Source organism: Dicentrarchus labrax, unplaced genomic scaffold (assembly GCF_905237075.1).
Source record: "Dicentrarchus labrax unplaced genomic scaffold, dlabrax2021, whole genome shotgun sequence".
Taxonomy (NCBI): Eukaryota; Metazoa; Chordata; class Actinopteri; family Moronidae; genus Dicentrarchus; species Dicentrarchus labrax.
Window position 1 is genome coordinate 9,221,913 of NW_026136721.1, and position 16,497 is coordinate 9,238,409.

The following is a 16,497-nucleotide window of genomic DNA, read 5'->3' on the forward strand; positions in this document are numbered from 1 at the left end:
AAATAAAAAGCACAAGATAGATGTGCCATCGTGGCTTTTTGCCCATGAGTTTCTCTTTTCTTTTTTCTCTTACAAAAATACTCTTTCTAACTTCTGTTGTAGTAGTTACGGCCAAAATAACCCAAATGTTGTAAAATCAAACAGAATTATCCAACAGTAAGATTTGACTTCATAAACCTTGCTTCATTACTCCTGTCTTGGCTTTTCTCAATCCACTGTTCACTCACAATCCGACTTCTGTAACCCCTGCCTGCAGCTGTGCATTCATAAATAATGATTATATTCCTATGTAAGTGTTCATACACAGTCCATGTAAGATGATGTGATTTCTGTCGGAGCCGTAAAACAGTGTTAGCAGTGGACCACATCAAACTTTCTCACAGCCCCCCCCCCCACACACACACACACACACAAGAAATAGTCCAGTGGTTTGAACTACAGAGAGAGGAAAAAAGAGGATAATGTAGTAGAATAAGAAGAGTCATGAACTAGTGAGTGATGTGTCACACTCAAACCATGCTGAAACTAAGTCTTCACAGCTGAAGGGGGCTAGAATGATATAGGCTATGTGTATGCGTGCATGTGAGCACATCAGCATGTGTACATATAGATGTTTGTTCGGGCATGGCGTGTGCGTGCCACAAACTGTGCAAGGAAGGGGAAAAAAGCGGGAGTCCTTAAATGTCACATTACTCAGCACGGTAACTACGCTCACGACATGCGATGTGTCAGCCCGCATCATCATCGCCCACTGAGCATGTGCGGAACAGGCCCCCAGCCCTCCACGTGCGCTGAGAATATGCACGAGATGTACATGGGGATGAGCTTGTACAGATCCCCGAGGGTAGGAAATGCAACTTTAATCACCTTTTCTTTGTGTGTTATGTTGAGCGCCATCATCCCTCTGGTTGTTTTTGTTATTGTCCTTACTGTTTGCTCTTTGTTGTCCCAGCGCCATTAAAGCGTCTACAGCTTCACGTGACGGCCTCCGAGGGATACATCGGCAGGGATGAAACCTCTGTATCGTCAGTGTCAAACTCTCACCACTCTACCTCCCAACCCCAGTCAAGTCACACTCCCAGAATGCTTCGCTTCCAGCCATATTGTATTAGGGGGCTGAAGTTGAGCAGCTATTTTTAGGTGCTATAAAATTTGTCATTTTCATCCACGACTCCTTTTTTCTTTTTTTCCTGTCTCAACAATAAAAATGCAAAGATTTAAGGAGCCGTGTGGTGTGTTAGTGATAAACAGTTGATCCCAGACACCCTGCAGCACGCTGCTCTCATGCAGACAGGTTCGAGGACTGTCTGTTTTATAGTTCTGAGCTGAATGTACGTATTTAAGAGCTACAAAACGTGCTGCCTTTTCATAGACGGGTTAGTTGGCCCTACAGCTGTGCGGCTGTTCATCTCACAGCTTTAGAAAAGCGAATATTATTCTGTTTTCTAAATCAGGAGGAAAGTCTTTTTTTTCCAGGGCGATTGCGTTGCGCTTCACTGAACTTATTCCCTTTGACTAGATACAAAATAAGTGTACATGCCAGCTGTGGCATCTTTTTTTTTTCTCATTATCTAGAGATTTTGAGTTTAGATGGTGATTAAACGTGTCCAGACAGACACTGATCAGTCAAAGAGTAGTTTGTTAAATAGCAAAACAGATGTAAAAAGCTAGATTCTTCCTTTTTAAGTGCAAGTATCTCAGTCCACAGTCTTCAAACGTCACTGTTTTTCTCCTTCCTTCAACAAAATTTCACCATCATGCAATTACAGCCGGACGCTATTAGTGAAGTGGCTGTCGCATCATTCAGGAGATTTTCTGTGTTGTCTTTCATAGAGGGAAAGCACACAGTGACTGCACACACACACACACAGACACACAGACAGGGGGGAAAAAAAACATTTCCCACTGTGCATAATTAGCCAGACGTGTGAGATGCAGAATCATTGCATTCATAATAGGTTGGATAGCTTCCAGTTGAGGGTAGTTTGACAAGAGAGAGAGCAGAGGGGGATGTATTGTAAATCCATAGTGCTTCACACCCCTGCATGGAGCGAGTTAGCAGGGAATTCATTAATGGCATATTTAACGGTTATTCATCACAGCCATGGCACTCACAGATCTGCTAATGGAGTTCCACTGTGGCCTTTCACAGTACAAAAGTGTCCCCTTGTTTAAGTCCATCAACTTATTCTGGGATCCAGAGCATTTGTATGACAGCCAGGGAATAATTCATTATGACAACTAGGCAACACCAAAGGACTCAACATAAATCAGTTTTATCACCTATCTTTTGTAGTTTTGACCATTGTTTCTATTGGTAATAATAGCATTAAACTTACTGATTTAATTACTGAGTTGAGTCAGAGCTATGTCAAGCAATTGAGCATTCATAGCAGATGGCTGTACACTTAGATTTGACTGAAAAGCCTCTCAAAAAATCCAAGCAGCGAGGATTCTGCTGGAAGAACTAATGAACACATACATGAACTAGGGATGTTCCGATCAGCTGTTTTTGGCCTCAACCCTCATCCAGCTGCAACACCGAACAGCACGGACGTGATTGGATCATTAGAGTCATGGTGATACGTGTCACGTCATAATGGCTATGCTGTACAGCTGCATGAATATGATTGGGTGTTACTAGTCAACTGGTAGCCGCACATACAATTGATGAATGTGACTGTGAAGCATGAATTAAACAGCTGATTCTGATCAGCTAATGCAAGCACGACTTCAGAGCTACTGTATGTCTGAACTATACTCGTTTTCTGGCAATCCATCCATCACAGTTTACAGCTAACATTATCTTACTGCTGCAGTCGTGTTTGCAGTTTTCCTGAGTAATGAGGGACATTTTGCACTTGCTCTCTTTTGGTTTTACCTCCAATTAAATTATTGCTGATTATTTTCAGATATAATTGATCAAACATTTAGTTTATAAAATGTCTATAAATATATATATATCTCAAAGTGCTCATTACAATTTCCCCGAGCCCAAAGTGATGTCTTCACATTGCTTCTTCTGTCCAACCAACAGTTCGAAACCCAAAGACAGTTTTGCTTTAAAAATGACTTAAATAAATAATCAGTTATCAAAATTGTTGGCAACTAGTTTAATCTTAATCGACTTATCAATTATTCAGCTAGTCATTGCAGCTCTATTGATCAAAAAACAGTTCACATGGTTGTAGACTGTCAGACTGTTTGTAGATCAGTGTTATTATATTAGATGGACACAATAGTCAAAACTATGAATATAAGACACCAAGGTGATGACCTTTTATTTAGGAAAACATTGGGAATATTGATAACAGCTACCCAAGGACCCAGACTTTGTTTTGCAGCCAGTGTGATCTGTGAACCAATCATTTGTATTTGATTGATTGAACTGTCTACATAGGAGAGTCCTGTATAGGGCCACTGGAATGGCTGTAGTGTTTCATCAAATGGCTTCAGATATCACATGTAAAATGAGTTTGAACTGCTCTGTCTCTCTCTGTCTCTCTCTCTCTCTCTCTCTCTCTCTCTCTCTCTCTCTCACTCTCTCTCTCTCTCTCTCACACTCTCACACACACACACACACACACACACACACACACACACACACAGTGAAATCCACTCTTGAGCCTTTACTCCAGAGGTCTGGTCTGGTCTGTACCAAACTGTAATATAATATGCTTAGTCATCAGAACAGCAAAACAGCAACTGCGCACACACACACACTATCTGTCTTATACACACACACACACACACACACACACACACACACACACACATACAGTGCAATCCAAATAAGAGGCTGCCATCCAAATCTCCAAATGCAGTTAGACAACCCCCTCCCCTCGTCATCTTACCCCCCAGTGCCAAATCCAGCCAGTGGTGCCTGTTCGTTTCCATGACAACGGCCTGAAAGTATTATATCATCAGTGAGAAGGGAGTGGGGCAGAATTTTGCCCCACACACACACACACACACACACACACACACACACACACTTGCATTCTCTCACTGTGTGTCTTCTGCTCTCTCTCTCTCTCTCTCTCTCTCTCTCACACACACACACACACACACACACACACACACACACACACACACACACACACACACATCCCTAAGTGCCCTCTCCCCAACCCCCCTTTCGGAGCATGGGGGGCCTTGCCCTGTGTTACGTAAGACTCCCAGGCTCTTACTCAGGAGAGGTGACATCATCACCGGTAAGAGAAAGGGTGAGCAGGGTAGGGGTAAAATGTTTGGGGAGCATCATCACTGCGAATTGCTACTCTGTCAGAGTTCAGTGTTCAAATTTTTAAGAAGTCAGTTTTTACTTGTACCCTGTACAAATTGTTTTATTTATTAGCAAAAAAGACCCTCTCTGCTTCCATGCAATCGAGATGCTGTCACCTCTTGTTATGACACACCAAAACGACCCCATTTTACCCTGTGCAGTACAACTGGAGAACTAAACTCCTGTTTCCAGAATGACAGAAATGTTCGCTTGCACTTCGGCACATAAACTTTACCCGCTGCCATTTTCTGATCGGCACTGCACATGTGCAACCCTCAACAGAGATGAGAAGGAAGCGAGATGGTTCACTCCTTAGCTACTTCCATCATCAGATCCGGACAAACAACACGTTTCATTAGTTTTTACCACTTGCCCTAAGTGGCATTTTACTTGCCCTGTCTGTGAAGTTAACCCTCACAGTTCTTCTGCTATGTTCACAATGAGGTGTCTGTCAATATTAAATTACCTTTGGGGTTAACAGCAAAGGAAACAGGAATAGTGGCAGCTCGCATTAGCAGTTTCAGCTGGCAGGACAACCTACTTAAGTCACTCTGAATAATTCACTGTGACCACATAAGCCCTCTAATGAACATTAACATCCAAGTAGCTGGTTATCTGTGTGACCTGTAAGAGAGGGATAACACATGATGGTTTCTTTGCTGTTCACTTGTTTTGACAGCTTCATTAAAGTGAGTTAGTGGGCTTGCGTCGTGGTTTGCTCTCATTAGCCAGGATATGAAGCGAGCCTCCAGATTTTACTTGTGATTATTTCTGATGTACACAACTAAAATATGTAGCAGCCAGTGGTTTTAGCCTCCTTGCTCTTCATGGCAAGAGATCAGCATCAGAAGCATTGGGTAGAAAGTGGTGGTAACTGGGGCAAGGGGGCTTCCTGGGTCTATATTATATATTTAAACAGCAGAGATTGCAGGAAATCCCCAAAGACTGTCGAGCACTACTCCACCTTTTCAACCCCATCTCTGTGATGGCTATAAATAAATCTGAAAGATGGAGTGAATAAGGGAGTGTTAGGTAAAGATGAGGAGAGTGGTTATCCACTGGGATTTGTACAGTAGATGTGTGAGGGAGAGTTCCAGGCCAAGAGCGAACGTAACACCACCATATATGCATGTGCACAGTCCTCCCACATCTCTATTTCCCTCCCTATGAATAAACCCACACACTCACTTACATGCATAGCGTGTTACTTGATGTGGTGACATAATGATCTGTAACCTTACCAGAGCTCAATCGTCTGGCCATACAACAAAAAAATCAATCAACAATTTTGATTTTTTTCCATAGCATGCCATCTTTTACATGACATATATTACATTGGAATGATTATCGTGACGCAAGGTTGTACCAACAATGAACGTTCACATCATGTAAACACATTTTTATGAATGAAAGTATACCTGGAACCATTCATCGTCACTTGCCTTCTGCCTTCCCAGTCAGTAGAAAGAGGGGGAGTGTGGGTGAGTACCATACGTTTGTGTGCAGGAGGTTACATCGCACCCACCCATTGTGATTGATTGTGTGCTGGTTACAGGTTAAACATCACTCTCTTCCGCTTTGCTAGGTTTACATTTGTGCACAGAAAAGTGTTCTGTTCAACATCACAGAACATTTCATAGTTGTCAAACTAGGCAAAATCTAGTCTTTTTGTTTATGTCAGCTGTCCCTGATACCACATTGGTTGTCTTCCATAATGAAACACTAGACAAAACACATCTTTCGGGTTGTGCCATTATCGGACAAATCGCATCATTACTTAAGAAACAATTCTAAATATGAATATATTTTACTGAGTTTTTCAAACACGCTGAAGTGATTCTTTGGACTATGAAAAGTTTATCTATTGGGTCCAGTAGAACTTTTAAAGTCTCAAAGAGTTATCAGTAAACTATTTGATTCATGTCTGTGGTAAGCCAGCAGGAAGTCCTCCCACTCGGTTAGAACACAGTATCCATTAATTCATGCCACATATGCCAAAAACTTGTTCTGTTGAAATTACGTCACATACACACAATTAGCTATTTTCAGTACTGGGATAGTTTTACAATTATTTGTAATTCATGGTGTCCTGGGCAAAATGCTTTTTGAGCCAGTGGCCAATTTGGCAGCAAGACGAGAGTTGCAGCGCCATATGCAGCTCTTTGAATAAATCCATACACTCTCCACAGTATTAGCAAACAAACTGGGGGTAGCCTAAGACAGAGCTACATGTAAGGGTGTAAGAGTTGGAGTGTGGCTCCAAAAGTTGATTCTGTCTCTTTTTGCTTCATGGCCACTGTTCTTTTAGTGAGAGGAATCGAATGAAGTAGTGAGATCAAAGATAGTCCACGCAGTCTAGCACAGTGTGCTGCTTGTAGAAATTCTGCGGAAGTAAGCCAGAAAGAGCAAATAAGAATCTTAGGAGGATGAGGATTGTTGTTACAACACAGCAACTAGCGTGATACGCTTGTGTGTCTGAACATGTTCAGTGGAGCATAAAGGTGCTGCAGAGCTCTGGCACGAGGAAAACCCACCAAACAGAAGCCCTGCTACATCTCGATTCAGAGCCCCTCAGTGGCTTCCAAATTGCCTGGTAAATTAGACTGGCATGGGATGGTGCAGGCAGTCAGCTCCAACAGGAGAATGAAGCAGACCAAGGCAGAGTGTGTCCCCCAGCAAGCTGAAGCCTGATTGCTGATTGATACATTGACTGCTGCTGATTGTACATAGTGAAGAAGAACGGGGAGACCGGGATGATTGCTGTAAGGGAAACAATGGAAATCTCACTTGCCTTCCGTGTGTGTGTGTGTGTGTGTGTGTGTGTGTGTGTGTGTGTGTGTGTGTGTGTGTGTGTGTGTGTCTCTTTGCACATGGGTTTGTGTCTCGCTCCATCTGCTTGTTCAGTGTTGGTGCATGTGTGTACTACAGTCAGCAGGGGTAGTTGGGGTAGTTGGGGCCAGAACACCATGAACAGCTGTTAAGGGTTCATCCCAGTGACCTCACTTACAACTGCACCAATTACCAGGCCAACTCTTCTTCTTCACCTCATGTGCACTCAGTACAATTCAGTTTCCCCCATTCTGCTTCATCAGCATGACAGTTAAAGAAATATCGTTGGCTGAGCTGTCATGTTCAGGTAAAATCTTTTTCACTGAAAGTTCCCCCTCAGCCCTCCTTCCTTCCATCCCTCCTTCTCTTATCTGTCCACTTTCTGCAACACACCATGCCACATGTATTTTTTTCCAATCTCCAAACATCATGCATAATGTACCGCATCTCTGCCCGTACTCTGCATGTAGTACATCAAACGTCATTGTTAATGGCAAGTGTACCGCGGAGCAGCGGCTCCAGCAGAGGAGTGACTCCCTTCAGGTTAAGACTCACAGTCTATTACTTTTGCCCACCTCTCCCTTCTGCCACTTAAACACACACTGCCTCAAGGAGACACTCACTCTGTTGCTATGGAGTTTGTGTGCAGACGGATCCAGTGGAGCACATTTTACAGGCACCCAGGCAGGGGAGCTGATATTGATGAAACAGATCAAAGTGGACTGATGTGAGTGCAAACGTTCAAGTGTCATATGACCCCCACCCCCCCAAAACTGGCATTGTGATCCAATATTTATTTGGTAGTTTCCTATTCAGTAACAGAGCCAGAAGCAGCAGCATCACTGTCTTTGCTCTGTATAGACCTGAATCTTGAATGTGTGAGCGCTCACCGTACTTCGATCATCAACGACAGTATGTGTGGAGTAATCTTGTGAAGTGACCTTGAAAGTATTCACTTGATGTAAGTGTGCATCTTTTGTTGTACCTGAAAGCGCCCTCCCTGTACTTGGTTGTCTTGTATAGATATGTCTTTGAATAGGGTGAGGGTGAGTCACAACTCAAATGTAGCAGTTACATAAGAAGTGACCTGTAAGGTATGGTTGAAAAGAACCTTGTCATATGTTGGTTATCATATGCCCTTGTTTTAATAATAATGGGTTTGTTGCTGTAAGATATTCAGCGTACTCTGCTTTGGTCAAGGCAGACGGCCACCTAGAGCTGGGGTCTGCTCCAAGTTTCTGCCTCTTAAAAGGAAGTTTTTCCTTGCCGCTGTCGCCAGGTGCTTGCTTCTGGTGGTAACTGTTGGGTCTAGGTTTAGATCTGCTTTATATGAAAAGTGTCTTAAGATAACTTGTGTTATGATTGGGTGCTATATAAATAAAACAGATGAACAGCAATGAATTTAAATTTATGTCCATGTGTTTATGAATACAACACTGCATTTTCAGCTTGTGTGGATGACCTTAGCCTCAGTTCGTCCGCCAAGAGCTAATATTGTGTCCACTTGTGTCTTTGCATTAACTGCACATGCAAATGTGCCACCTCTGAAATCTGCACCCTGAATACACCTTTAAAAAGAAAAGATGAAGTAGATGTGACCTGTGCCGTCTTATGTCACCAGACTGGCAGGAAAACTCTGCAAAGTGTGCAGAGTGTGTGAGGAAGGCGCTGCCCTCCCTCAGTAACTGCTATCAGTGTGTGTGTGAACTGCCCTCAGCTAGTGCTGCTCAGTGACCAGCAGTGGACCATGAATGGGCAGCTCAGCTCTTAAGAGTCAGTTTGTGTGCAACTGTGTGAAGGTAAAGTGAGAAAATAGTGTGCTCAGTCAACCGCCCCTACATGATTGGGGGCTTAAAGCAGACTATGAGGGGTTGGAGTGTGTTAGTGAATGTGTGGCCACACTAGTGTCAGCTGAGTTAACAATTCTAGAACTAGAAATCTCTTTAAAAACCCTGCATATATTTATAATGAATTTATTGGAGTGTGAGACACAGTGACATAGCGTCCACCACTGACACATGGAGGCATATGGAGTTAAGTCGGGTGTAGCATGCGTTAGTGAGGCAGGTGCTTGCTGTGGGTCTATGCGTCCTTTCAGACGACACAATGGCAATGACTGCATCTGCTGCCTGCGTCTCCCTCTGGCACAGCGTGCGACAGTCTGGGCACGGTCAATTCTGACTGCTCTGCCAGCGCATCCTCTCGTCTCCATCACCATGTCCACTCCACAGGACTCAGCTGCTGAGCCCTTTCTCTCACCTGCTCACCTCGGTCTGACTCCTCTCCAACTGTGCACTTGTTCCTGAGGGGATGTAAGGTTTCCATTTCAGGTTGACTGTAGTTGTTCTGGTTATTAAAATTGTGTAATGAGACCACACATCTGTCTACATTTCTTATGCTCTGGTCAGTGCACACAGTAATGTACTAGTGGATGTGTTATGTTACTTTACATAGATACTCTACTGTCTGTGTTAGGTGTTAGGTCATCATGTTACCTTTTTACTCAAGGTAAAATATGACCATTTAACACACATCTCAGCAATTGACCGTACGCTATGCCACACACCCCTTAGTTACTGTTGCTATGTGTCAAGCTTTCCATCCTTGCACAGCACATATGCCATTTACGATGATAACATGGCAGATTTACTACTAGAAATTCTTAGTCATTTGAGTTTTTTTTTTTAGTTTTTAGATGGCTTCTCCTTTCTAGCCAGCAACAATGATTTAGCCAAGATTACAACTGTCCCTGGCAGATTTGATCTGCTTTAGCTAGTTAATTAAGCCTAGGTTAGCTCTATGAGTTGGTTGAAAACACTTTCTCCAGCTGACTTTTAAATGTTTCTAGCTGATTGGTTGTAAAACCAGAATTTGTAAAAGGCGTCATAAATATGCCCTTGATGGCTACATACATGTATTGTGCCGGGTCATTCCTATGTTCCTCAGATTTATATGGCACATAATGGGAATTTGACAAAGGGTCTATTCCCCAGTTCTAGGGTTAGGGTGAAGGGGTTAGGGGGTTGTGAAACTATTAGGACCCATATTTTTTGTGGGGGATACAATAAGCCAAGCCTTCAGCCATGATGACAGGTTTAGGATTTTGGAAAGATGCAGGCTCCCAATTGTGACAATTCAAAAATAAATCAGGAAATCAAGACTGTACACCAGCGAGCTTGACAGCTTTTCAAGACACTCATGAGGATATTCAGGATTATCCCAATAATGCAAAGTGTGTGAGTGTCTTCTTAATGCATTATGCGATAATATTGTAACTAGTCCCATCCCTACACCTAAGTAGTGAACCAGACTTATCCTTTAAGTGTATCATTTGTATGTTTCCAACGTACCAGTGTGACATGGTGAGGATGTGTTTCTGATTCTGATTTAGAAAGAGCTAGGTGCTCTGAAGTGGAACCTTTCAGTATCGCTGTGTATAAAACACCTTGTTTACATGAAGGTCCAGTGGGTTTCTTGTGGGAGTGTGCAGTTCTACATCACATCCTCACATGTACTTACTACCTCTCATGGGAAATTGGACTTCATACTTCTTGGAACAGTAATTAGCAGTATGAGTGTTTATCTGCAGGCTCTTTAAAGACATCCGGAGACAGTCAGCTTCATCATTCTGTACATTTTGTTTTCAGCCTTGTCTTTCACCCTTAAACATATCACTGTTGCCTGTGTTTTGTTTTTTGGTTGTTTTTTTTTTTTTTTTGCATTTTTGCTTCAGACAGGAGTATTGTGTTTTCCTCATCTATATTAAACCCTAATTCCCATCATGAGAGCTGCTTGTTCTTCCCTTCACAGACTAGCCTGGCATTTTGGCCGGATTGACTTTGAGCTAGCTGACATCGGCTTGTAACAGTAAATATTAAACACATCCAGCTGTCGCAGTGAGATGGCCGTCTGCTCTGCTGCTCTGTAGCCTCTGTGGCTTTTTACAGGCTGCTCTGCATTGTGTTAGGCTTAAGAAGTTATAGCAGCGAAACATATTGCAGAGGAGGACTGCAGCCCCTCAAACACAGCGAGATACTGTAGATGCAAATAGGTCAACACAGTACAGAACGGGGGGAGAATGGGAGAAAACAGTGGGAAAGTAGTGAACTATTCTTACTGCTCTCATTTTCTTCTCTCTGCAACATGTTGTGAAGGAGTAAAGACTGAAATAAGACTACACGTAGGTGGAATGATAAACTACTCAACTACTCCTAACTCACTTGGTTTATTCATTCATTCTTTCACCCACTTACGGTTAGCCTACCCACTCTCAAGTGGAGAGCATCCTACGCTACTACTAGATAACTACTACTACTACTCTCTGCGTGGTTGCCACATGGGGACGTCAAGAGCCGCTAGTTACCAATGCTGAGAGATGCAGACTTCACTACAAAATTGACTGTATGCACTGGAGGATGCATTTGGTTGATTTGGGGTGGATGGGTGGCTCAAGCACACACAGGACTTTCTCCTAGGAGACCCCTGTTGGAGTCCCGTGTGAAACTAAAAGAACTTAAATTTCCTAAATCTAACCAAGTAGTTTTGGTGCCTGAACCTTACCAACTGTGACCTCAGCAAGCTTTATTGTGAAAGTTTAACTTGACCGCATAACGAGCATGTGTTGATAACATGACACTGCCACGCCTAGGCAGGGCAAAACGTGACTTTGGCACTTTGGGCCAGTGTGTGTATTACCAGGTTGGTTGTTGAAAATGATATGTCAATAACTGCAGTTGCCTCTTTTTAAAACAGTTAACATCTCTTATTAATCCCATGTTGTCGGAATGAGATGCCCTGTGACTTTATATAACCAGGAGGATTCTTGAAGTCAAAATCTCCTTTACAATAGAGTCCTGGCTAAAATGGCATTACAGTTATGTTAAACAAACCGACATACACTTTCTCACAATATTACACATTCACACACGGCCATGTTGAATAAGTAACATGTTGCAGTTAGTAGCATGCCGTCTTTTGTATGTCTTCCACAGTCTGTAAGCGTATTGTCATTCTGTCATTGTTGTCCCTCTTATTGACCTCTGAAAGTTGTCAGTATTTACCATTTCTCTGTGTTTAGTAAAATATTTCTGATTCTGATTTTGCCTGCTACATGGTAGCTAGTCGTAAGCATTGGCCCAACTCTCTGCCTGATGCCTGGCTGTCCTTTACCAGGGAATTGTGTGGGTGCTGAAATATGTATCAGATGTTAGCAGCGGCCTGTGAATGGGCCCCTGATTTGTGTGGGAGGAAATGATGACAGGGATGACTTGAAGCTCGGGGGGTGAGAGGCAAAGGTTCCTCAACACTCTCCCGCAGCCAAGCACCTGTCATTGGTCTTGGCAGTCACAGGGGACTGTGGGGCTGACAGAGGGGAGGAAGTCGAGAAGCCATGGAGAGGGGGTAGAATAACTCAGGCCACCATTTAAAACCTAACTCGCGCTCTCCGTCTTTAGCTCTCACACAGTCACTCTCTCTCGCTTAATTGTACTGATATTCCCGTGCAGAGAAGTGGAGTTTTTGCAAATTGCAGTTAAACTCCCACCATCCATTCTCTCTCCTTTGCTCTCCATCCCACTTGCCTTACCCTAAATATCCCTCGCTCTATTTTTAAAATGCTCTCTTTCCTCTTTGCCCTCGCTTTGTCGTCCTAGTGCTCACTTTTTCCATTTCCTTATTCTCTTCTTGTCGCTCTCCGAGGAAGCATGCTCTTACACAGTCCTTGGCAGGGCACAGTTAGGCTGTCACACAAACTCGGGCAAGGTACTCTCTGGGCAAAGGCTCCTTGTCAGTACATGAGTTCAATGGGTTTGTGTGCACTCTGCTGGCCATTGGAAATATGTTCCCTGTACCACACTCTGCAGAAACACACATACACGCTCTCACATAACTGTATATGAACTGTTGTAACTGTATGCGTCTGTCTCTCTTCCAGCACTGCACGAGTTCCCTACGGATCTGTTCACAAACAAAGAGAGGACAGAAGGAGCTGTGGCCCTGCATGTCCTGTGTGTAAGTTTACCTTCACCTACACAACTGTACGTTCCTGTGTTTGTGTGCGTGTCGACATGACTGCGTCCAAAAACATATCATTGAGCCACACTTTTACACTGGGTGACATGTTCCTTCATCCCTATAACCATGGGAACTGTAGTTTATTTTGACTCAATCCCACATACACTCTCCAGCTGCTTTTAAGTCACTACAGCAGTGGCTCCCTTTTTCTATCACTGAGTAAACTGATGACCCCTGACTAAGTGACGTACTTTATGGATGTTTCATATTATGTGAAGGGAATGCAATAACTTCAGGACGTTTGTGTAAAACCAGAGATTTGGATGAATTTTGAGCAGATTATTTCTTGTGAATACTGATCAGAGAGGAGTCTTCCTGATAATTTTAGGGACTTTTTAAACAAAAAATTTGTGTATGTTTTTTAACAATCATACATAATAGGTTTATTTTTGATGGATGAATTTGTAAAGATTTAGGTCTTCAATATAAACAAATGGGTTTTGGGCAAAGGGCCACAGTAAAGGGAAAAAAGAGAGTGTAGGGAGATAGACTAAGGCAATGTTATTATTTTTTGTCTAATGATGGAATTTGTTAGTATGATAGAAATATAGAAAAATGCCATATTCTTTAAAATAATATATATATATAGTATAATACTTATAATACACTGATTTAGCTTTGCACTATTACAACATTGTCAGACTCATGATGGACAGTTCACTCAGAGATTCAGGCGGGTTATGCTAGTATTAGCTAATGCAACCTGCTGCTGCTAGCCTCGAGCTGAGACGAGGAATGGGCTGCAGAGGTCTGGTAAGATCACTTCTTTCTAAAACCACACAAACAGATTTGTTTCATTTTCAAACTTGTAATCTTTGGCCTCAACCAACGCTGACCCAGGTAGCATCACTTAATGACATCTATCTGACTTCACACAGCAGAAAGCTTTTTACAACTTTTGTCACATGTGCAGGAGTACTACCCAACACCTGTAAACTGATGTGTAAAATCAGTGGAGTTATAAGTTGCAACAGCTGCAACATAAAAATCCAAAAACTTTAACAAAAATTCATCACAAAGTGACACAATCTTCCTCATTGCATGTCAGAGAATAACTGATGACCGGCTATCCAAAGCAAGGCTAAACAAATGGTAACGCTGTAGATATTTCCTCTCTGGCGGAGCAGAAGACAGCATCTGGATCTGCGGCACAATGCCAGACCCAGTCCTCTCCTCTCCTTTCCTCCTCTCCTTTCCTTTCCTTTCCTCTCCTTTCCCCTCCTCTCCTCTCCTCTGCGGCAGTATCTCATTGGTTCAGCACACGCATCACCAGCCCCACTGGCCTCTCCAGCGTGGCCCAGTAGGGGTCAATCTGCGAGGGCAAGGCTTCGATGGAGCCCCTCTGTCGTCTCTCTTGCATGACTGGCACAAGGCAGGCAGAATGTTCCGGTGCATGATGACCCATGTTGTGTTGTGCTGTTGTTGATGGTCTCTGCGGGGCTGACTGTAATGGAAGCTCATGCCAGCAGAGAAGCGTCTCCATGGAACTATGCTGTGCACAAACAGACCACTAAAGACTACCGAATGGGCCATTTTGCCAGTACATGTCTAACGTTACAGGCAATGTCACTGCTTACAGTGCACCCACCCTCTGAGTTAGCCTTTTCCTGCTACAGAAGGGCAAATGAAAGTAACCTTTTCTTGGATGCATGGGTATTTTAAAAAACAAAAAGCCAAAGTATAGTATATCATTACCTGTGATGTCTAACCTTTAAAATAATGTACTCTGTGTCATGTTATAGCAGGTGTTACTGTACTGTGGAGAGAACAGCTGAATTTCAGCTATTTTTCAACTAATGCCTGCAGAGTATACTGTACAGTTGTAATGCTGTTGTACCTTTCAACCTTTCCATTTTTGGAAATGCGTGTCAGAATTCAGATGCAAAATAGGCCATTCCTGAGGAAGAAGCTTGCCTACTGTGACATGCAATATGTCCACTGAAAACAGGCTGGAACGTAGTATGCAGGAAGTGAGCCAGGGGAGCTAATTATTTTTTTATTGGATCATTTTTAGTTCAGCAAATAAAGAAAGCTTCAGTTCGCTGATAGCCGATGTACTGTGAATCAATCCAACAGCAGAGAATATTGATGCGTAAGCAGGAGGTATAAAACCAGCAGACAGACAACAGACGATACCTCAGATTATCACATTGGGATGTAAAGAGTAGCGTACCATGACAGACCTGATCATTTCTCTCTTGTTCCAATGTTTATTTGTAAGTAATAAATGAAATCTTTATTTATTTCTGTAAATGCACTTTATTAACTTTAAATAATTAAATGGCATTATATTTGGTAAAGGGTGCATAGTTTCAGTGAGCTGAAAGACAAAGTTTAGGACTTTTATTGGGACTTGACTTGTAACTTCATAGCCAAGAGTTGAGACTGTCTTTTTCCTACTTCTTTGTAATTTTCTTATGGCTTGCTTCATGTAGGGTTCACCCCCATATATTATTTGTAGATCACATATTTGACTGACATACCCTTCGTGACGCAACCCGCCCCATTTATCCGGATGGATTTCTTACCCCAGGGCATGTAGGCAGGAGGAGGTGGGGATTGAACCACCAACATTGATGACCTCTGCTTTGTACAGAATACATTCAGAAGTATAAATAGTAGTATGAATGTGCTGGCAGCCCTCTCTCTACCCGCGGCTGCTCCCCTTTACTGTTAATCAGAAAAAACTCCTACATGTCTGTTTTCCTGCCACCATACAGGTTAAAATATAAAAAGTAAAATGCCTTATGAAGTCAGATCATTAAAAAAACATAAAACCTGAAAATGGCTTATGGTGTTTGCAGTATGCTGCACTGATAGCAGCATATGGTCTTGATTCAAGGATGTTGATTTAAAACTGAATTAGATGTTGTATTATCCAGTGATTGCTGCTGTGAAGTGATTCCACTATCAGCCGGAGATTGTCTTTGATCGTGTATGTTTCTGGTATTGCATTCAGCTTGAAGACAGAAAACTGTGAGACGCTCATATCTGAATTTTAACATCACAGTATTTTACTTCCAACTGCTGTTCTCTTAACAGCTGTACTGCTGACCCCCCTTGAATTCTGCACAGCTCATTAATCCGGGAATCATCACTTCTCTAAAAAAGATTTCCTCTCAAAAACACAAACATGACAAGATTGAAGGACTTTCGTGTCTGCATGCAACATAAAACGTGCACACAAATTTACATGGAATGTGCACAGCTACTAGGCTTGAGATAGCGTTTTTCCTCCGTCTCAACTTCAAACCTGAATTAAGATTAAACCCAGTTGTCAGGATTACATGTGACGTTTTGTGTTCTGCTCA

At 42.7% G+C, this 16,497-nt stretch overlaps 1 protein-coding gene across 1 annotated transcript in view; it reads left to right on the forward strand.

Annotated features, from left to right (window-relative positions):
* The window catches only part of LOC127355332 (sodium/potassium/calcium exchanger 3), a 55,436-nt gene that overhangs the window by 19,053 nt on the left and 19,886 nt on the right, over positions 1-16,497 (forward strand). The window contains exon 3 of the mRNA XM_051386116.1: positions 13,047-13,123. Within this exon, the coding sequence (XP_051242076.1) occupies positions 13,047-13,123 (77 nt within the window). The remainder of the gene's footprint in view (positions 1-13,046; positions 13,124-16,497) is intronic.